Raw genomic sequence first — 23,556 nt, forward strand, 5'->3', positions numbered from 1 at the left:
AGTTCAAAAATCAAAGGAAAAGAGAGTTAAGGAATCAAGGGTTGAGCAATGAAGATAGGTGCAAGTAAGGGTGTTAACCTTACCACCTTTGGTAGCTTATCCAAACCCAAGTTCCAACACTTAAAATGGATGCAAAACAGCCCAAGAATACAAGAAATAGATAGAAAATGAAGTAAGCAAAAGCAAGAACAAGAATTGCAAGCTTATACCTCTTAAAATGGAGTAAGTCTTGGTTGATGATCAAACTCACTCTTGATACACTCTCAAACTTGAATTATGCTTCTCAAGGGTCAACCAAGGTTCTAAGATGATGAGTCAAGGTTGTGTATGGTGTATATAGATGATACAAGGAAGGTACGTTAATTCAAAGATAGCTTGCAATGAAAGAAGGAAGAAGAAGGAGCTCTCTCTATGTGTATTGGTTTTCTCTCAATTGTTCAACCCCCAAAATAGTGGTATATGGTCATATTTATAGAATTTGAGCAAGAAACATCATAAATATCTTTAAAAATGGATAGCTGGTGGCCTCCCACTCAGAACAGTGTTTCTCGCTACCAAGGCCCGGCCGGCCCTCAATAGCCACGGCTGGGCCTCAATGAATTTCCCTATTTTTCTATTTCAGCCTTAACACAGGGTGGCACAAGGTGTAAAAATGAATTTCTTGGGTATGATCAGTGGGAATATGGAAGGTTTGGGATTATTTCAAAGCTTAAACAAGGCTTCTTCGTTGAGACCTCGAACGACGCACAATACCACTTTCATCATCGAGTGTACCGAGCAAAGCGCTCGAGCCTTGCGGGCGGTAAAAAATGAAGTGTCCACACTTGGCTTGTACAAAAAGAAATATAACAAATACATAAAATGAAGCCCTTACTCCAATTTCTCCCAAACTATTGCCTTGGTGGCGGCATATCGCTAGCACTTGAAATGTTTTTCCCACGTTCTCCAACACAATTTATGAAGTTTAACAGAGCTATAAAGTGATATGCATATGCAACGCTCATACAAAACATTTTATATCCCTTTCAAACCATGCAATGTCAAGTTTATATCAAAATTCATAACCACTTCCATTACTTTAGAAAACAGGTTAGTGAATCACATTTTGGAAATTTCAAAACAATACAACATTTCCCGTAAATTTCGTCCAGAGGAAACCGTAACCTGGGCCCATGTAAACGTAGGCTGTACAAGCACTACTATTGCCATTTCACGGAAATTTCGCCCGTAGGATCGGCACCCATATATATACGCGACTTTTAGGACTTTCACCATGGATACTCAGGCTAACTTATTTCAACAAGATTACATTCAATTCCCAGATTCACCTATTTTTTTCAAAACAATAACATTTTCAATGTTCAATGCAAATGAATAATAATAAAAAAAATGGTTTTAGTTCACCTAAATCCTCATGCAATTTCAACAACAATCATAACTATCGTCTACCGATAGCCCAAAACAGATATCTCTAAATAGTTAAACAATTTTCCATGAAGATCACTTTCCAAATTCCAAGATGTGAGTGGTAATACATACCCAACTCTACCATCCTCATCAATATTCACCCAATTTCACATTTCCAACATCAACTCTATATATTTATACAAAATCAACATTCAAGATATTTAGGGCAAAGCCCTCATTTTTTTCCAAAATCAATTCCAAGTGTCAAAACCAACCACTTTAACACAACTCAACCTCATTCCCAATTCCATAACCATTTTCAAGATCTCATTTGAAAACCCCCCATTTGATTTTTAAGCCCAAAATCCTAGTTTTGACCAAAATTCCCAAATCACAAACTTATTTTAGAAATAGCAAATACCTAAGTTAAAAACCATAATAAAGTGTAAAAAATCCCTACCTCAAGCTTAGATGAGGAAGAAGAAAGAAAAATCCAAAAGTCGACAGAGACGAAACGACGATTTGCTTCGATCAAAACGAAGCCCTCGACAAGCTCTACACTTAATCTTAAGGAGCAAGGTAAGAAGATGCTTCTAAATGAGTACATCTGAAGATCTTGTGTGAAAAAAGTGAGTTTAGAAAGAGAGAGAGTGTCATGATTTATGGAGGGAAAGAGAAGATAAAGTAAAGGAAAATAGTAAATGAGGACCCTATTTATAGTACTGGGTTAAAGTGAAATAAAGTCTCAAAGTCAACCTAAAAGAATAAGTCAAAACTCCCAAAAAATAGGGCCCAAAACCACACAAAAATCTAGGAAAAGAACACAGGGGTTGACCCTCAAGCCAGAGGTGTCGACCCTCAAGAAGAAATAGCAAAAGGTCAACACTGGTAGCAGATAGAGTGTCAACCCTCAAACTAGAGGTGTCGACACCAGATTTTAGGAGCTAATTTCAATTCCAGAAGCAAACAAAGGTCGATACCTCCTAGACTGGTGTCGACCCCAGAGACCAACAACACAAAGCAAATGTCGACACTACCAAAGGCTGGTGTCAACCCTAAGTTTCAGTAGCTAAGTAGGAACACAACAGCATGAAGGTGTCGACCCTTCCAAGGCTGGTGTCAACCCTTGGAGCAAAACAAGACCAAGAAGAGAAGGCAATGTTGGCACCAACAAGAATGGCGTCGACCCATGAAGCCTAAAACCAAATACAAAGAGGAAAGAACAATCGTCACAAACATAGTTTCCCAGATTCAAAGCAACAAATGGGTCAGGTCCAAATCAAGATCGCTATAACCTCCCCCTTTAAGGAATTTCGTCCTCGAATTTTTTAAATCAACACTAAAACCAATTTTAAACCAATTACAACAATGATAGTAATTCATTTTCGTCACCATGATCCATCCACCGGTCATTCATTTTCACCATTGTGATAAACACATTCTCAGCACTGATTACACAATTTACATTTTCGAAACGTATACAATATTTATATTATATTAGCATGATAAGATTTTCAATACAAGTTCAATCATTGACAAATAGGTCCAAATATTTCTCGCGGACTTCCTCATCACGTTCTCAAGTTGCTTCATCAACCCCGTGATGCCTCCATAACACCTTTACCAAAGAAATTATCTTACCACACAAGACTTGGTCTAAAGTGTCCAAAACTCTAACTGGTCTCTCCTTGTACGAGGCATCCTCATTTACCTCTAGCTCGGTCCAGTCTAACACGTGTTATGGATCCAATATTGATTATTTTAGAGAGGGGTTTGGGCTATTCCATGTATTGTGATACGTCACGAGAAGGCTTGGGTTGTGTCTTGATGCAAAAAGGAAATGTAGTAGCTTATGGCTCACGACAGTTAAAAACGTACGAGAGAAACTATCCGATCTATGACCTAGAGCTAGCAGTTGTGATCTTTGCCTTGAAGATTTGGAGACATTACTTGTATGGTGAGAGATTTGATGCATTCTCTGATCACAAGAGTTTGAAATATCTGTTTTCGCAAAAAGATTTGAATTTAAGACAAAGAAGGTGGATGTAATTTATGGAGGACTACGACTTTGAGTTGTACATCACCTTTAACTACTACCTTAAGCAACTGACCAGCCACTAACTCCAACCATTCACAATCATTTTCAACTACCACTTCACGTAGCCAATAACCACCTTCGGCCACCATCTTTTCTTGAAAATCGCCTTTACTGCCACCTTAAGTGGCTAACCAGTTATCAACTACGACAATTCACAATCATTTTGGCTACCACTTTCTGTGGTCAATAACCACCTCCAGTCACTGCTTTCTGTTTCTCACTAGCGACAACCACGTTAATCCACTAACTACTGTGGCCAACCCACCAAAGGTCACCATTTCAAACCGTCGACAACCACTTCCCACAACCTTCAATTTTCACTTGTTTTCTAAACAATTTTTTTAAGTACTTGTTTGCTAAACGTATTTCTTATTTTTATTTTTATCCAAAATAAATATAAACATGCTTAATGGTTTTTTTCTAAATTAAAAACAATAAACTGTAAATATTTCCAAATACATCACCTTACTTTTCAATTTTGTCACACAGCACGTTTATGTACCTTATTTTTCCTCCTCTTTTTTTTTTTTTTTTTTTCATACTCTCCTAATTGGCTAGGCATTTAGGCCTCGTTTGACAAGAGGCTATTTTAGTCAATTAGTCAAAAAGTTACTAAATTAGCCAAAAAGCCAACAACTCATACTAAAAAATCAAAGATTCTCTTTTCTCTCTACTTTTTGCGCATCTTTTCGTAATTAGCTAAAAAGTCATCCCAAACATACAAGTTCTTTTTACCTACATTTTTAGCCAAATAGTCAAAAAATTACTAAATTAGCCTGTTGCAAACGAGGCCTTAGCATAAAAACAACAAATAAAGCAGGGTCTCATGTATCCATTTTGATTAAATGATTAATTCCAGAGGTAAATTTGCAATCAATCTTTCAGCTTTCTCTCTGCTCTCTGGTTCACATCCGAGTCCAAACTCATCAACAAAGCACTACTCCTGAATTCTAGTTCATTCGTTGACCATTCTCCGCTTCCTGCTGGTGCGTTTCTCTCTTACCCAAAATTTCTTATTCTCTCTCTCTCTCTCTCTCTCTCGATCATAATGTTTGTCACTGTTTCTGTTCTAATGTTTGCTTTTCTCAACTTCTGATTTACTTTTGTTGGTTTATTAGTAGATTAGATCTTCGATTAAGGGTCACTGAACTTTTCTTGATCTGCTTCAACACTCCGTAGTTTAATAACTTGCCGAAAATCTTAATTATGTGTTGTTATTGGAGATAATTAATCAATGACAACTTGTTGATCACACTTCAATTGTATGTTTCTGTGGTAACCCCTTTTTTGTTTGCTTGAGAAGCGTTAATGGGTGGTGCTATATTATACCCTGATTTGATGGTTTATGGTTATATATGGTGGATTTACTTTATGTTCATGACAATTTGTTTGACCAGTAATTCTTTGATGATCACATATCTGGTTGAGGTCAGAGTTGAGATGAATTTGTGGATGAGTGTCCTGTTTTTGAAATACAGGTGACTGGGTTTTTGAAATTGAGGTTTTTAACTTAAATTGTGTGGTTTATTGGCTTTTAAAATGGTATAGAGTGGTTTTGCAGTCTAGATCTCTATGAAAAGGTGTTAGCTGATTCCCTTTTGTAGGTTTCCTTTAGATGTTGATTTTTTGTCTATTTTTTATTTTTTTATTTTATAAGTAAATTGTATTATAAAAAGACCATAATAAAGGGATGCTACTATGTACAAAAAGAAGGTTAAATCATGATAAACCCACTCAAAAGGCATGTACACTCAGAAAGACAAAAAAACAAATTCTTATAACTCAAGGCTGTGTGTGGATCATGAATTTAGGTAGGGATTTAGAAATAGAAAGGGAAAGTGTGGGTGAAACTATAGTTACATTTCACCCACTTTTCCCTTTTCCATTTTCAAATCCTTACCCAAATCCATGATCCACACATGGCCCAAGAGAATCAACAAAATCTACAATTTGTTAAAGATTGGGAAGTACCTTCCTTGAACTCCAACTATACAAAATATGATCCACACATAGCCCAAGAGAATCAACTAAATCTATAATTTGTTAAAGATTGGGAAGCACCTTCCTTGAAGTTCAACTATACAAAATAGGCAAAAAGGAACTCTTTAGTCTATACAAAGGCTCCTCCACTTTTCAAAAGGCTCCTTGTGCTCACCCCATATGAGCCACATAAGACACAAGGGAGAGCTAGCAACCAAGCTTTTCCTGCCTTCATTTTCCCACCCTGCCCCTAACCATTTAAACCCCAGTTGTACTGTGTCTAATTTGAGACATTTTGTGTGTGTGTGTTTTGTAGGGGTTTGGTTTTTTTTCTTCTGTTCATTTTTTGGGTTTCTTTCTTGGTCTGTCAAAGCCTAATTGTATGCTTCTGCAGTGTGAACAAGCCTATTTCAATCTCATTCTACAGAAGTTAGCCATTTTAACAAAAAAAATATATATATATAGCTTGGGAGTTTAAATAAAATTTTGGAAATCAAATCGCAAAATTACAATTAAAAAATGGAAAATAAATAATTTAAGTTGTTTAATAAAATGTGTAAGAGAGCTCTTTTCACCATTCGAGTTCACAATTGCCTTGCAATATACTTCTGCAAATAATTTTAGTTTTGAGTTTGGGAGTTATGGGATAAAAGGGAAAAAAAAAAAGAATTATAATACACTGGCATCTCAGACATGTACATCTGAACCATTGTTATTCCAGCTATTTTGATACTCAAGCCGAGATCCACAGTTATTGGTATGATTACTAGATGTACATGCATTTGCAGTAGCAGAATATTTTATAGGGTAAATTATCCATGTCTGGTGTTGTGGCATTGTAAGCAAAAACATGATAAAACTCATCTTGGGACTATCAGCCTGTATCCAACTGTACTATTGTTTAATTGTTGTATTGAATTCTAAGCTCTTGTGGAAGTATTTTTTTTTTTTTTTAATTCTTTTTCAAATCATCCACTGCTTATTCTAGACCCTATTTCTTGTGGATTATTTATATTCTTATATCCTTAATGATTGCAGTTATTCATAATTTTGTAGCATTCCTCATCTTTTCATAGGGTTTCAATCATTATAACCATTTCATAATGCTTTCATGGTTTCTTTTGCTTTTTCTTTATCAATCCTTGTTTTTTGGTGACAGGAAATAGCTGATTTTCCCACTTTTTTTTTTCCTTTCTTTTGGTCATCGTCTTTTTTTTTTTACTCATAGGCTGGTTGTTCTAGATTATTAATTTTTTGTGGAAGTTGCCCGGAAATTCTTGATTTGATTGCTTTTCGATATTGAAAAAACGGTTTCACATTTGATTCTTGAAGTAATCTTTGCTATTTTCAGTCTTGGTCAATATTTAATGCCTTGTCTCTGGGATATTGGATTGAGTCAACAAGTACAAGAGTTTTATGTTTGCGTGAACCAACGACTGGTTATGTAATAAGGATACGAGTTCGTCTGAGAATCTGCAAATTAGGCTGGCTTGTTTAACGCAATGTCAGAAAGCATGGTACAGTATTGGGTGAACAGGAAAGGGAGGAGAAAACAAAAGTATAAAGAACAGCTTCCATAGGGAAATTGCTTCTGATGTGCCCTTTATGCCCGAAGTGCTGTGTTCATATTGCTCTCAAAGTAACAACAGCAGTTTCTCAATATATTTCTGGAAAGTGTAATAAAAATTGTGTTTGGAAAGCTTTTCTTTTTTTCCCCTAAGACAAGCAGAAATCTGTTGGTTTAGACTGTTCAATCAAAATCCTAGAGTAGTTTCTGCAGGCATCCTTGACATTTGGGTGTCATCCACTGTGTTCATCACCATGACCATTTTTAGGCCTTTTGATTATGTGATTTATTTGTAATTGGTTTCCAACTGAAATGATGCTAATATTGCAACTTTGGAAGTTTCAATTCTTGCCTAGTTATATAAAAATATTGAACAAGGACAATCAAATTGAATTACACTCTCTTTATTATATAAAATGAGTTTGCTTCATATGAGGTCCTTTTATAGAGAGGTTAATATATTTTGGAATTGTGGATCCAAGCAATTGACCTTTGTATCTAATGTCTCTTAAATCATTAAATTTTTTTAAAGTTTCAAAATAGAATGTCATTTTGTCAACTGATGGTATTTAACGTAAGTGAAGCTTGTTGTCATTGTAATGTAAAGCAACTCACACAATTATTTGTATGCAGAAAACATCTTGTTTCTGCTTTTTCAGGCATCATTTTGATCTCATCAATTGCATTTTAAATTTCAGTGCTTTAGTACTTTCAAGCAAGTATGGAAGCCAACAGGGGCCAGAATGGAATTCAGCTGTTGTTAACCGCAGAGAAAGAAGCTCAGCACATTGTTAATGCTGCAAGAACTGGTAATTACTTGTGCTAGTCCGAATTCTAACTTTTTTGACATCTTTTCATATTTTTATACAAGGATTTAAATGGTCTTTAAGCATGTCTAGTACATTGCTTTCACATTTTTATATTGATTTTGTTGCCAGTAGTTGGGATAATTACTGTCTGGCCATTGTTCTTTATTTTTTTGGACCTATTGATTTTGCAGTATTTGTGATTTTAGTTTACTTTTTTTTAAGATAAATAAGTTTTCTTGGAGGGGAATTAAGAAATTAGGATGCCTATGTGTTGGTGCATGGGAGCAAGCATGTGTCAAAATGTATTTTAACTGCACCAGCAATGGGCTAGACAGAAAGGATGGTTTCTATGAGGTAATGTTGGTAAGTGAGTTGCATTGTTTGCCTAGTTCACAAGAAAGGTGAGTTGGTTGAAGTTAGGAGGTTGCGCTAGGAAATGTCCAAGTATCATATCTTTGACCAATTTGATCACATGATGTTGGGAATTGGGCCTATTTATAGCTGATCATGCATCTTTTGAGATTTTACTATTGGGTCAGATTAGCAGGTTAGCACCACACTAAGAAGTATGAACACTTCTAAGAAGATCATATACCAGCTCAACACTAATCGAACACTCCTCGACTCCTATCGGATACACGTCCAAACATGTCCTATATTTTAGAATTCAGACGCGCTTCAGACTCTTGGAGAACATATGTCAATCACTCAGACATTCATAAACCACATTTAAAGTTTGAATAAAGTAACTTGGAATTCGAAGATAAAAGAAAACAATGTAAATGTATACCTATTTTCCTCCTTTAGACTTTAGAAATTAGTGTTACACTGCATTTTGTTTATCTTTGAATTAAATATTTATATACATGACATAATAATTTTTCGTGTCGGCATATTTGTGTCGTGTTGTGTATGTGTTTGTGTTCGTGCTTCTTAGGCACCGCATGTACTTAGGCTTCATTTGGGATAAAATAAATTAGCCTGACTTTTTGGTTAGTTTAGCCTGTCTAAAAAAGTTCTGTTTGGGATAAATTTTTGGCTTTTTTAGGTTTAGATGTGATGGTTGTAAGTGAAAAAGTGAAATGATTATGATTTAGATGTGATATTTTGGCTTTTTAGCCTATTTTGTCTTTTTGTGGGCTAAATTAGCCCAACCCGTACCCCAAACAACCCCTAATTATGAGTATTGGTTAATGAAACTAGTGGTAGGAGTAGGAATATTACTTCTATTGTCATCTATGAAGCATGGGTGCGGATACGAATACTGGTTTGGTACACCGATACAGCATACGCTAATAATTTTATTTATTTATTTTTTATTTTATAATTTATAGTGTGAGATTCAACTTACAAATCAAAGTTTAATACCAAAGCTAAAAATAGAAATTACAAAACCGAAAGAGAAATCATAGCTCAACAAATACCAATACCAAAACAAAGTTCATAAACTATTTTTATCCCATTAAATAGGAGAAATTAAAAAATAAAGTGTCATTGCAAAAGTAAGCTAAGCAAAATTTGAAAACTTAAAATTTCAATTTTCGCTTCCATCAATTTCATCATTGAATAATACATCTTTTATCTTTGGCACATCAAGTAAAGGATTTGCAATTTCAAGTAAATAAGAACTCTCTAATAAATTTAATGTATCTCCACCAATATCCCATAGTTTGGTGTACCTCGATGTACCCATCTCGTACCCATGAAGTATCCACGGTGTACCCAAGTGTCAAACACTGTATAAAAAGTATTCCATATGTATTTCGAGTACCCGGTACGCATGCAATCCTATCGGTATGAGTACGGCAATATTTTCAGACTACCCGTACTTCATAGATTGTCATTTGCTCCCTTGTTATGACTTGTAAACTATATGTAGCACCCCTATGGTACCTCCGAGGTGATGGCATGAGTGCACTGAGCATGGACACTTGGTTCACATTCTGAAAATGCTGTTCCTAGCTGGGGACACTAGGCCCTGTTTGGCAACTTGGCTTTTTGGCCAAAATAGCTAAAAAGCCACTGAAAAGGTCAAAAAGTCAAAAAACTACTAAAAAAATAAAAATAAAAATAAAAAGCCGAACTTCTCAATAATTCACGGTTTTTGATACAACTAAAAATAGTTATTCCCAAACACATTAACTTTATTCCACCTTATAAAAAAGTCAAAAAGTCATTAAAAATGTCAATTCTCAAACGAGGACTTAGTTATAAGGCTTAGGCTTAGATTTGGGGCTTTGCACCAGTCATGCTTGCTATTTCCTCAGAGCCCATGTCAAAGGATGTTCACTCAATGCGTGCTAGGTGGGACAAGCCCTTAACACTTTCTTTACTAATAAGTATTTGTGTCGTCATGGTGTGACTAGTGGGACACAATCTAGTGCCATTGTGAAGAGTGGCTAATGTAATTTTAATATTATATATTAGTGTTAAGCTAATTTACATAAAGTCTGGACTTGCTTAATCTGATTTTAAACCATTTGAAGCTTTGAGCTTTTTAAGGAATATAACGATAAGACAATTTGTCTATTGCCATTAACATTGCAAAGTTGTGTCACCTCACCAGACTAAGGGCATAACCATCTTCGACCATAACCATCTTTGAACTTTTACTAAAGGCATTTCGTAGAATACAACCCTAATGCCTCTTGAAAAATCTGAAATCCTGAGATATTGATTTGTGATTATGTATCAATTTTAAACAGTAAACGATACAACAATTTAACGTGAAAAAATCACAATTGGAACACGTCCAATTGTGGTAAAAAAAAATCACGAGTCAAAGTCAAAAAACAATCCATTAAGATGACAAAAAGGAATTACACAAGTATATAGTGAATCCTCGCCTAAATTGAAACGACCCCAATATGCCTCTTCCACCACTGTCTTCACCTCGGAATTGTCTTGCCCAACGTTGAATCGGCAACATTGATGTCGAATCTACGACGATGAGTCACTCCGGAATCCACCAAAGCTTTAGGTCCAAGTTCTCCGAAATCCACTGAAGAACGCTTCTCTCTTTGTGAACAAAAGAATAAGAACAACTATTGATGTTTGACAACCTATAGTTGGTTGATCAATTGTTCACCTTCTATACGCCAAAGAAACTCATATAAAACACCCTCCAATAGATACGACTAAACTCTTCGAGTGTGATGGCGCAAAAGAGAAAATTGATAACTTTACTATTCTAGCTACTATTTGGTAATCAGTTGTGTCCCATTTATCAATTGGTTTGGGGAAAGTTACTCCATCAATGGTAATCGTTGGTTCTGTCCACCCACACATGGTGGATTGCCAAACTTTTTCATTAATAGATTTTAAAAACGCTCTCATCCGAGTTTTTCAAAAAGAATAATTGGATCCGTCAAGTAAAGGTGGTCAAACTGTAGAATTTCCTTGACGAATTGAATCCATTATCACAAATCAACAAGATCTCGCTCCAATAGTTTTCAAAAAATAAAAAATTGAGAGACTTGCTCTGATACCAATTGAAAAATCTAAAATCCCCGAGATTGATTTATGATTATGTATCAATTTTAAACAGTAAATAACAATCCCAATCAAACAATCAGAGACAAATCAACAAAACGATTTAATGTGGAAAAATCACAATTGGAGCGCCTCTAATTGTAATAAAAAAAATCACGGACCAAAGCCACAAAACAATCCACTAAGAAGACAAAAAAGAATTGCTCAAGTGTACCCTCAATTGCCTAGTGAATCCACGCCCGAATTGAACCAACCCCAATGTGTCTCTTCTACCAGCGTCTTCACCTCGGAATTGTCTTGCCCAACGTTGAATCCACAACGCTAATGTCGAATCCATGACGATGAACCACTCCGGAATCCACCAAAGCTTCAGGCCCAAGTTTCTCGGAATCCACTGAAAAACGCTTCTCTCTTTGTGAACAAAAGAATAAGAACAACCTTTGATGTTTGACAACCTGTAAAAGTATTGGATGATCATTTTCTTCCCTCGAGCGCACAAATGACTGCTCAAGCGGTTAAACAATTTCGACTGCATTTTAGTGGCAGACATGAAAGGATTAAAATCACAAACTCCTTTGCATAAGCTTAATGTAGGTTGGATTCGCATCTAAACTCTCACAGTTTCACCAAAATAAAAGAGCGAATAAAATTGCAACTGAAAGGAGTTTTTTCAAACGGGATTGCTAATTATAAAAACCTAACAATTTTCCCCTTCGGCAATTTCGTGACAAAACACACCTAACAAATAAAATCCTAATCACCCAAACCTCTTACAACCAACAAAAACGACAAAAACAAACTTCTTTCTAAAGGTTATGATCTGCAAAACAACTATTAGTGCCACAAGAGTATATGAAAGCAATAGACATGTGAAAGGATTATCTTGAAGCATGAATAGATGGAAATTTTAAAAACATACGCGACACACTAAAAAAAAAAAAAAAGAAAAAAACTCCCCCTCAAAATTCTCTCCCTTTTTGTCATGAATTGTCAAAGGAAGCTCAATATGCAAGCCAACTAATACCAATCTCCCTTACAAAACCAATCAATGTAAGTCCATGCTAAACGACTCCCCCTCACTAAAAGCAACCATAAGCATCAAAATCAATGAACCAAAAGGAAAAGAAAACAACAATATGGTAGAGCAAGTAAGGAAATTCATATCAGTATCTTAAAACACACAGGAATATCTAAGAAATACAATTACTTGAAAACACAATGTGCACCTCTAGAAAATTCTCCATGAAAGAATGTGATGCAACATGTGAAAAGCATAGATCTCATGATAAAAGTGTGTGTGTGGTTCTTGGAATTCGACAAACACTAGATTCAAATCCTAGTAGTGATTTAATTGCTGGACCTCTTACAAGAGAATCTAAACACGGCTAAGGAAAGTCAAGCCACTAGGAATCACGGCGTATTTGTTGAGTAAAAGCGGATGCTCCTCCTCAATCAATGGATCATTTTTATTGATTTTTCTTGCTTTCTTTCTTTTAGGAACTCACTGGCGGCTTTCATGCTCAAGAGTATGAAAATCAAATCAGAGAAACATGGATATAATAAGAATAGCCTGGTTGGTGACTCTGAGATAGTCTTTTTCTCATGCCTTGGTACAATAAACTAAAGGGAAAACCGTGCAGATAAAAAAGATGGTTGGTGGTTAAGAGACTCAACATCACCCATGATGTGTTAGTATAGGTCATTTCTTCTAGAAATGCAAAAGACACAATATTAGAAGTCCATAGAGAAATTTGATCACTTATGCGGAAGATTCCAATATTTGCTAATCTAAGAGTGTGTACAAAATGAGACATACTGTGAGACCATGAAATATCCTCTCACATGGATTGTTGGTGAGATCCAACGAAGAGATGAGCTTGGCTCCTGCAGATCTGTAAGGATGAACATGATCGGCGCCACCCAACCGGGGTTACTGGCTGGGGACACTTCGATGGTTTAGTTAGTCCTTTGATTGAATGAATGAATGTATAAACATAAAGAGTGTTTGTGTGCTGTGTCCAAAAAGAGAACATACCTCAACTTGGGATCCCCTCTTTATATAGGAGGGGGGGTGTGTGATATTTGCTTGGGCTGGACCCATTGTGGGCCTTGTTTGGGTTAGCCCCAATGAGTTGATATATATTATTTTCTGGCTCCCACAATTGCCCCAAAACTTTCATTGTCTGCGGTAGAAGGAATGAGAGTTTTTTCTTGCCAAGTTATGCTGTTCAAATAGCTGTTAGGTTTTTTGATAAAGAGCACTTTGAATAAATGAATAAAATGTATGAATGAATAGTGCATGTATGCTTGAATGTATGTATAAATGTATATATGTCGATCATAGGATGAGGAGGGGTGAGCTAAAGCCCAGAAAGGAATACAAACAAATCATAACGATAGGCCGCGGTATTCTAACCCCCGGACATGGGTGTAGGCCGCAGTATTCTAACCCCCGGGCATGGGTGTAGGCCGCAGTATTCTAACCCTTGGGTATGGGTGTAGGCCGCGGTAATCTAACCCCCGGGCATGTGTGTCGGCCGCAGTATTCCAACCCCCGAGCATGGATGTAGGCCGCAGTATTCTAACCCCCGGGCATGGGTGTAGGCTGCAGTATTCTAACCGCTGGGCATGGGTGTCAGCCGCGGTATTCTAACCCTCGGGCATGGGTGTAGGCCTTTGCTAACGACGCTTTGTGCTGAGTGTGAAGATTGCGCTGTACTCGGAGACTTTTGCTGATTTTAAGTGGCAACCAAATGCCAATATGGCAAGGACTTTGAATAATGCGTCCTGTACCGAATAAGGTGGACGTGTTAATCACCAATAATATTGCTCCGCTTGTATGGAATTGCCAAGTAGATATTGGGCCAACTATTTAATTGCCGAGTTGCTCGGTTTGCGTTTAGTCCAAGGTAGACTTGCCCTATTGCTTTCGAATGATAGGTGTTAGTCGGAGGGAATGCAGATTCCCATTGCCCTATGTTGCAGGGAAGATTCGGCTTTGTTAAAATGACGGTGCACAACAATGTGCGAACTGCTGACTGCCAAATGCAAATTGCTGACTGTCAAGTGCTAACGGTCGACTGCCAAGTGTGTAATGCATTGCCCCAAAAGTGGCGCTTGCTTGAAGCATTGTGAAACGGAGCGGGAGTGTAACTCAAGTAAATGTCTCTTTGTATCAAGTTGGCCGAGTAGGCATGCATATCAAAGGTGCCCAGATGATGATCGACTGATGTGCCCCAATTGGAAAGCGAAAAATTGATTAAGATGTCCCGGTGGGCAATTGTTTTGCCAAATAATGTTTGTTAGGCGAATAAAGTTGCCGAATACTGTGGCCAATGTTGCTGCATAAAGTTTGACAATGCATAAAGTTGACAAATAATATTGTTTAGCCGAATAAAGTTGTTTCGCCGAAAAGTTGGTCAGCTACACTTGGGTCGGTGATTGTGCTGATCTTTTGGTCGGTGATTTTCTTAGCTTCGCGGTGCGTCGGCATCCCTTCAGAGTTGGATTTGCTAAGAACTTGGTTGGCAATGGTTGCCAATTTATTGAAGTTAAGTTTCTTGTCCAACGTATATTTGTCCCATTGCTTTTGAATAAGATTGGTTATTCAGAAGGAATAAAATTGACTGGGGCCAAAATTGCCGAGTAGGCCGATAACAATTTGAAACGGATTTCGTGCCCCTGTTTGGTGCCGTGGCGAAATCGGAATGAAGCCGAGACAAAGTAGGGGGCTTGGTGATATGCGAAGTGAGCCATTGCGTTCAATTTTTGAATAAAATCTGCAATATTTTATTTTATTTTTATTTTATTTATTTATTTGTATTATTATTATTATTATTATTATTATTATTATTATTATTATTTATTTTATTTTATTTTTTTTGCAAATTCTAACCATACGGATAGACCCGGAATGCGTCAAATAGCTGGAAAGGACTATTGGATCGCTGTGATCAGACTCCTGATGGCGTAATTATAGCCAAAATGGATCTAACGGCTCAGATCAACAAGGTGTAATGCAACTGCAAAGCACAGGATTATTTCTTCATATCTTGCTGGGTTGTCTGCTCTAGCGAAAGAATTCATTTTCTGGGCAAACTTTGATCGGCCCGTATGGCTTCGTTTTAGCTCCAATTTTGACGCGGTTTATTGCGTTGGACTTGTCTTAATGAGTACTTCACAATGGTATGATCAAAACTTGAGTCTGACAGCTTTTGAAATTTCAATTTTCGGAACGTGTGAGCCGTTTCACAACTTTCGGCGGACTTGGGTAGCTTCTTGGCTCCTCGAGTTGGTGGGTTTAGACTCTTTGAGCTGATACGAATCTTGTGATATGTTCAGATGTGGATTTCGGCAAGCCGAGATGCTAATTCTATGTCGAGATATTAGTGCCGAATAAGTTACAACTTTGCCGAAGAAGTGTAAACTGTAGGCAAGGAATGTGCCGAATAAGAAATGTTGTGGCGTAATATTTGCCGAATAATTTGCCGAAGTCGAGTTGATCATATGCATGCAGCATTCATAATACCGATGAGTTCTGGTGCCAAATAAGTTGACAATGTTTAGTCGGAAAAGGTTGCCGTATAAAGTTTGATTCACTGTCGAATAATGTTGATGAATTGATAATGGCCCAAATAGTGCAAAGCCGAATTCTTCATGCAACGGGACATGAAAATGCAGATTTTGTAGATTCAAACTCCTGACTTTGGGCCCTTGTATCTCCCTCGTTTGAAGTCCGATTGGCCTCATTTTTGCGGCATTGGATTCATCACTCTGCCTAGTGTGCATTCCACTATTCAGTCACGTCGTTCCGCCCTGGGTTGGATGCCGTTGGACCTCCGAAAGTTGACCAAAAATAAGATTGTTCAAGCCCCCCCTTTTTTGTGTTCGTTTGTGTTCAGCTTGGTAATGTTGCAGAGCAATTAGTGGTATGGTTGCGCAATGGTTGGAAGACGAATCTTGGCACTTTGATTTGCCGAATCACCTAGTCGGCGGCAACTCCACCCTTGACTCGCTAGAAATTAAAGATTGCTGATAACAGTGCTAGAAAGAGAGCTGTGGTCGACCTGTAATACCTTGTTTGTGAGCCGAACAAAACAAATAACAAATAAAGGTGCTATTGCCGCTTGATGGGCAACTCGAATAAATTGCCGAATACTCACTATTGATGTAAAGTATTGACCCAGTATGTAATTCATGATGTCTTGTGAATGAAGTAACCCATGATGCATTGAAGTAGCAAGCGGATGACTTGGACGCCGAATACTCACTATTGATGTAAAGTATTGACCCAGTATGTAATTCATGATGTCTTGTGAATGAAGTAACCCATGATGCATTGAAGTAGCAAGCGGATGACTTGGACGCCGATTTCAAATGCGAGTAACTTGTGCACGGTATTTGGCTCGTAATGGCGCTGTTCTTCTTGTTGGGGAGATGGTAGATACTCGGCAAAGTTTTGAACTTGATTGTTGCTTAGTCGGCTATGCAACTTGGTGAAATACCTGGCAAAGTCGATTTGGTGTTAGCCGATGTATTGCTAGAACTGATGTAATGAAGTTTCATTCTTGAGTCGTTGTTTCCAGAGGAAGAAATGTCCGCTAACATATGCTTTGATAACTATCTGGCATTGCCGAGTGGACTATGATGAAGTCGCCAAGAGGTGCTGTGGAGTCATCGTTGGGATTTATCAATGTCATTCGACGCTGCGACGTTGCCGAGTAGGCAATAGCCGGATCTTGAGTTTGTAAGCTTATGATCACTACATAAAGATTTTGTGGATGACGCAGCAAGCTTGTTATGGGTGCCAATCAATTTCTTCCCGGAATGTAGGGGCTTTTCAATATACCGAAACTCTTGGTTGGTAACTTCTCTTAGCTTCACGATGTGCCGAATCACTTGGTCGGCATCTCTTTGTATTTGGCTTTGCTAAGAATGTGGTCGGCAAGACTTCTTTATGCATGCGACACCTTTGATCTTCGGTTTTGCCGAGATTTTGGTTGGCATCAACGTAAGCCATTAGAGAAAAAGTGAATCCAACTTGTTTAACATAGGTACACGTGCATACATATGAAGAATCAACTTCAAGATATGTTTTTTGAAACAAGGAATAAATAAATAAATAGATAAACGCATGTATTAATGTAGCCGAGCAACTGTATTGACTTGCTGAAAAGATGTTCGTACGAATAAAAGTGTGAAACCCATTGTTAGAGAGAGAAAATGGAGATATAAGAGTAGACCCATAAATTTTGTTTTGTTTTAAAACTTTTCAATCAATATTTCAAATGAACAAAAGTTTCCACAAAGTTTGTATGCAGACATATACGTATATACGATTCAAGAACCCATTTAATTAGAGAGAAAATAGAGCACCATCACATTGTTGTTGAATTTTTACTTACAGTACCATGTTTGCTATTTCCTTCGTTGATCTCTTTCAGACGTTTCTCACAGACGGCGCCAATTGTGAGACCATGAAATATCCTCTCACATGGATTGTTGGTGAGATCCAACGAAGAGATGAGCTTGGCTCCAGCAGATTTGTAAGGATGAACGTGATCGGCGCCACCCAACCGGGGTTACCGGCCGGAGACACGCCGATGGTTTAGTTAGTCCTTTGATTGAAAGAATGAATGTATAAACATAAAGAGTGTTTGTGTGCTATGTCCAAAAAGAGAACATACCTCAACTTGGGATCCCCCCTTTATATAGGAGGGGGGTGTATGATATTTGCTTGGGCTGGACCCATTGTGGGCCTTGTTTGGGTTAGCCCCAATGAGATGATATATATTATTTTCTAGCTCCCACACATACTAATCAAAGTACACATACTCCGAAATAAGTAATGATCATAGAAAGTACACACATGTTAACATGTAACAGATATTCTCATCAATTCCAAGATACACTAAGAACTTCTCAAAAATTTCAAGCTTGCAAAACCATACTGAGGATTTTTTTTTATTTTTTATTTTTTATTTGTGTTTAAAGCAAGAAAGAGACGAATAAACAGACACAAAAGACTCAAAAACTCAAAACATAGAGAGAGAATAAAAAGAATGAATAAACAAATTAACCCAAGTCAAGCTTTCTTACCCAAACCGCTTTAGTATAAACAAAGTTCTGAGAATTGCGATTCTTGGGTAGTGTCTTAACGTTGTGGTTCCCTTCCCCTTCATTGGAGCCCGTCTCGACTTGGTTTCTAACCTCCTATTCCTAGGTCTAGGCAAACACAATCTCTCTTCATGTTTGGTCTCAAGCAAATCAACACAATGAAGTCTAATATGACCCTTAACCTTATTACGACCAATGAAATGTCTCCTACCCCACGAGGTATTGGAATTTTTTCCACTATGAGATACTCTCCTATACAACTCATAACAGTAAAGGCGAATATGACCATACATACCACAATGATGACAAATAAAAATAGGGTGTACCTTCTTTAGGGGTTGTTTGGGAAGTGCTAGATTAGTATAGTTTTTGACTTTTTATGAAAAAAACGTAAAATATGGGTTGCGTTTGAAGTGATGTGGTAGAGAGGTGATGTGACCCAAATAAGATGATTGTCACCTAAATAGAATAATGTGCTAAAATAGCATTATTTTGACCTTACCAACTCTAGGAAGATTGAGAGGTCCATCCTCATGTTGAGTCATTTGCTCTTCTTTTCCTTGAGATCTTATATCATGTGATGTAGATGCACTCCATTTTTGCTCTTTGTTACCACAAAGCCAATGCCACTCTTGTTATAACACATATGTTGAGACCCAATGATATTGTTCAAAGTCTTTGATCCTTTGTTCCAAAGACCAATAGTAGCCATAGCACACTTGAGCTCTTCCTCTTTTTTGACGACTAGCTCTTACAAGGCAGCTTGAGACATCTCGAGAGCTTCAATCTGTTCTTCATACGTTGCATAGATTTGCTGCAGCTCATTCCTCTCTATCTCATAAGTCAAGAGTTTTGCACAGAGAGCTTGTCAATCATTTGAGATCTTGATGGCATCATTCTTAGCCTCGAAAATCTCCTTCCTTAATTTGACATTTTCACTTTCACAAGTTTTGAGTTTCATAGTGAGTTTGTCATTCAATTTAGATAAGTTAAACAGATTCCTTGTACACTTTTCATAAGCTTGTTGAAGCTTTTCACCATCTACTTCGCCATCACTCCCTGATGATTCATCATTAGTGACAATCTCAACCAGCCTCTTGCGATACTGCATTCGTCCTTCAGCTCTAGAAACCGCCATGAAAGTAAGAAATTGTTCATCCCCCTCTTCGCCTTGAGCCTCGTTGTCACTTTCATTCTTATCAGACTCTGATTCATCATCCCAAGTGATAGTGAAAGCTTTTTTCTTCTTCAAACAATTAGGGCATTCTTGAGCAAAGTGGCCATAACCTTGGCATTCATAGCATTGGACTCTTTGAGGTGACTCTTGTATTTTTCCTTTCTTCTTCTTGGTTGTAAAATCAATTTTGAGCTTATCTTTGCCTTTGGATTTGTGAGTTGATTCCACAAAATTAGGTTTCATTTTTCGAAAAGACTTCTTAAAATGTTTTACAAAAGCATTCGTAATCTTGGAATCAACCTCACAATCTTCGTCAGAATCCTTTCCAACACTATGAGCGCTACTAAACGCAAATTCATCTTTTTGTTTCTTTTTGAAATTCATATGAGCCTCATAGGTTTGGAGATTTCCAACCAAATGATCCAGCTTGAGGTTGTCAACATCTTGAGCCTCCTCAATAGCCGTAACTTTTGGTTGAAATCGATCAGACAAAGACCTCAAAATATTTCTAACAACTTTGGATTCTAGTAGTTTTTCACCTAAATTGAAGCTGGAATTCACGATATCACTCAACTTCGCATAAAATACATCAAAAGGTATCACTATTTTTCATAGATAGGTTTTCAAAACTAAATGTGAGCATTTGAAGTTTTGAGCGTTTAACCGAAGGAGTGCCCTCATGAATAGTTTGTAAGATATCCCAAGCCTCTTTTGCGACTTAACAATTGCAGGTAGGACTTAACTCTTTGGGTGTGACAGCATAAAAGAGAGAATTGATATTTTCACTATTCTAGCTACTATTTTGGTAATCCGTTGTGTCCTATTTATCAATTGATTTGGGAAAAGTTACTCCATCAATGGTAATCGTCGGTTCGGTCCATCCACACATGAAGGATTGCCAAAGTTTTCCATCAATAAATTTTAAAAATGCTCTCATCCGAGCTTTTCAAAGAGAATAATTGGATCCATCAAGTAGGAGTAGTCGAACTATAAAATTCCCTTTGACGAATTGAATCCATTAGCACAAATCAACAATAGTTTTGAAAAAATAAAAAATTGAGCGACCTGCTCTGATACCAATTGAAAAATCTAAAGCCCGCGAGATATTGATTTGTGATTATGTATCAATTTTAAACAGTAAATAACAATCTCAATCAAACAATTAAAGACAAATTGACAAAACGATTTAACGTGGAAAAACCACAATTGGAGTGCTTCCAATTGTGATAAAAAAATCACGGACCAAAGTCACAAAATAATCTACTAAGAAGACAAAAGAATTGCACAAGTGTACCCTCAATTGCCTAGTGAATCCACGCCCTAGTTGAACCGATCCCCAATGTGCCTCTTCTACCACCATCTTCACCTCAGAATTATCTTGCTCAACGTTGAATCCACAACGCTGATATTGAATCCACGACAATGAGCCACTCTGAAATCGATCAAAACTTCAAGCCCAAGTTCCCTAAAATCCATCGAAGAATGCTTCTCTCTTTGTGAACAAAAGAATAAGAACAACCCTTGATGTTTGACAACCTATAATTCGTTGACCAATCAATCACCTTCTATACACCAAGGAAACTCATATGAAACACCATCCATAGCGCTTGGTTTAATTTTCAAAACTCAATTATGTTTTCAAATCATGATTTATATCAAAATTTATAACCAAACAAATTTTTAAAATACAATTCAAAATTATTTTCAAAACTCCTTTCTTCTCTCTTTTTTTTTAATATTATTATTAATCAATCACTCACTTTTTCTTTCTCATCTCTTCTCTCTCCTCTAACATTCTCCCATATTCTATACATCAATCAATAAATGAATAAAAAAGTACAAATCATCCCAAAACTATTTTCAAAACTCATAATCAAACAAATTTTCTTTTTCATGATTCAAAAACTCAAAACTCAAAACTCAAAACTCAAAACTCAAAACTCAAAACTCAAAACACAACTCCACACTTAAATCATAATTCTAAAACTAAACCAAACGGATCCTTTGTTTTTTCTTTCTCTGAAAATCTGGACGGCTCAAACCTTAAAAAATGCAAATTGTGCACTTTATAGTAAACTGAATCAGGCAGACCACTCGAGCTCACATTTTACTGCTCGAGCGATGTGACTAAAGGCGGTGCGAAAAATATAGGCCGATTGCTCGAGCACAACTTTCACCGCTCAAGCAGTAAAACTTGCTTTCCAGAAGTTTAGGTGCTCTGCAAAAGTATTGGATGATCTTTTTCTTGACTCGAGCGCACAAATGATCACTCGAGCGGTTATATAACTTCTATTGCATTTTAGTGGCAAACATGAAAGGATTAAGATCACAAACTCCTCTACATAGGCTCAATTTGAGTTGGATTCGCACCTAAACACTCACAGCTTCACTGAAATAAAAGAACGAATAAAATTATAACTAAAAGAAGTTTTGTCAAACGAGATTGCCAATTACAAAAACCTAACACTTTTGTGCATACCAAAGGTCAAATTGCCACAAACGTATTGATGAACACATCCACAATAATACTGATAGATTTATGCTTTTAGTTATAAAGATATTCCAATGAAACTGAATTTCTCAAGCTAAAAATTGAAAATATAATCATACGGCTTCTCTCTCTCTCTCTCTCTCTCTCTCTCTCTGATGTAAAGTCATTAATGCTTGAGTGCCTGGTACACATTTATACGCACATTCGTTTGTGTTTTCAGCTAAAATGGCTAGACTAAAACAGGCCAAAGAGGACGCTGAAAAGGAGATTGCTGAATTCCGTGCTCAAATGGAAGCTGAGTTTCAAAGAAAGGTTGCAGAGGTAAAAACTATTTATAAGAAAAGAAATAAATTAGTGAAATTCCATTCATATAGGTCCTATGCCAAGTTCATTTTGTTGGCAAGTTTGTAGTTCTACTTCTGACTCTATTTCATGAATTCACTGGGTTGTTACCCAAGTCCCCCCATGCTATTGGAGGTTCCAAATTCCCTCATTGTATGTGGCTTTTTACGAACATACATCATCCAAACTCTTTTCCATATGGTTGTTAATGAGATAATTGAATACTCTGATTCTCTAAATTAACTCTATTCTTCCACAGTTTTTTTTTTTTTTAAATAGTTGGAATAATTTCATTTTGACAAATATGGGAGCATTTATTTTTTCCCCAAAATATTTCGAAATTTTGACAACTGTTGTCATTATAGCCTTGTTTCCTAATTCCCAAGTATTGTCTGTTCGCTGTAGATTAATTCTAAAATATCTAATTGTCATTTGCCCTTTTTTTTTTTCTTTTTTTTGTGAGTTGTTTAAACACTAAAATTAGGCACTATTCATTTCATAACAGAGTAGTGGAGACTCAGGTGCTAATGTGAAGCGTCTCGAACAAGAAACAGAGGCGAAGATCCATCACTTGAACACAGAGGCTGCTAGAATTTCTCATGACATTGCGCACATGCTTCTGAGGCATGTGACAACTGTGAAGAATTAAGATATTGGGTTGAACTTGATGGCGTTGGTACTCTGTTCTCTTCTCTTCAGTTCCTATTTATCATAAAACGTCGATTTCCTTCTTGTGACATTGAGAAAAGCTTTGCTTTTATCCTCTATCATAGAATATTTATCATTTGTATTGGTTGATTATGTCATTTTGTTCTAATAAAACTTTCCAGTATGCGCTCTCATGTATCATTGCTTGATGTTGTCACGCTACTGGTGGATTTCTCGCGTGTTTTCCAGTATCTGTTAAGGGTTGCAACAAACTTCATATACTATATTATCGAGACAGTGTTGGGAATAAATCCCACCCTAGCAATGGAAGGAAATAAAATAAAGTGGTCACAAGAAAATAGTAACACAAGATTTACGTGGTTCGGCAAAAATGTCTACGTCCACGGTGAGTGAGAAGCAATCCATTAA

General features: G+C 36.9%; 1 protein-coding gene across 1 annotated transcript; it reads left to right on the top strand.

Moving 5' to 3' along the window:
- Positions 1-4,292: 4,292 nt before the first annotated feature.
- LOC114292121 (V-type proton ATPase subunit G 1) lies at positions 4,293-23,328 on the top strand. The gene is made up of 4 exons (XM_028236037.2): positions 4,293-4,491; positions 7,751-7,861; positions 22,358-22,458; positions 22,985-23,328. Exons 2-4 carry the CDS (start codon positions 7,774-7,776, stop codon positions 23,126-23,128), a joined length of 333 nt encoding a protein of 110 aa, XP_028091838.1. The 5' UTR covers positions 4,293-4,491; positions 7,751-7,773; the 3' UTR covers positions 23,129-23,328.
- Positions 23,329-23,556: the final 228 nt, after the last annotated feature.

Source organism: Camellia sinensis, chromosome 8 (genome assembly GCF_055761805.1).
Source record: "Camellia sinensis isolate YWXY chromosome 8, ASM5576180v1, whole genome shotgun sequence".
NCBI lineage: Eukaryota > Viridiplantae > Streptophyta > Magnoliopsida > Ericales > Theaceae > Camellia > Camellia sinensis.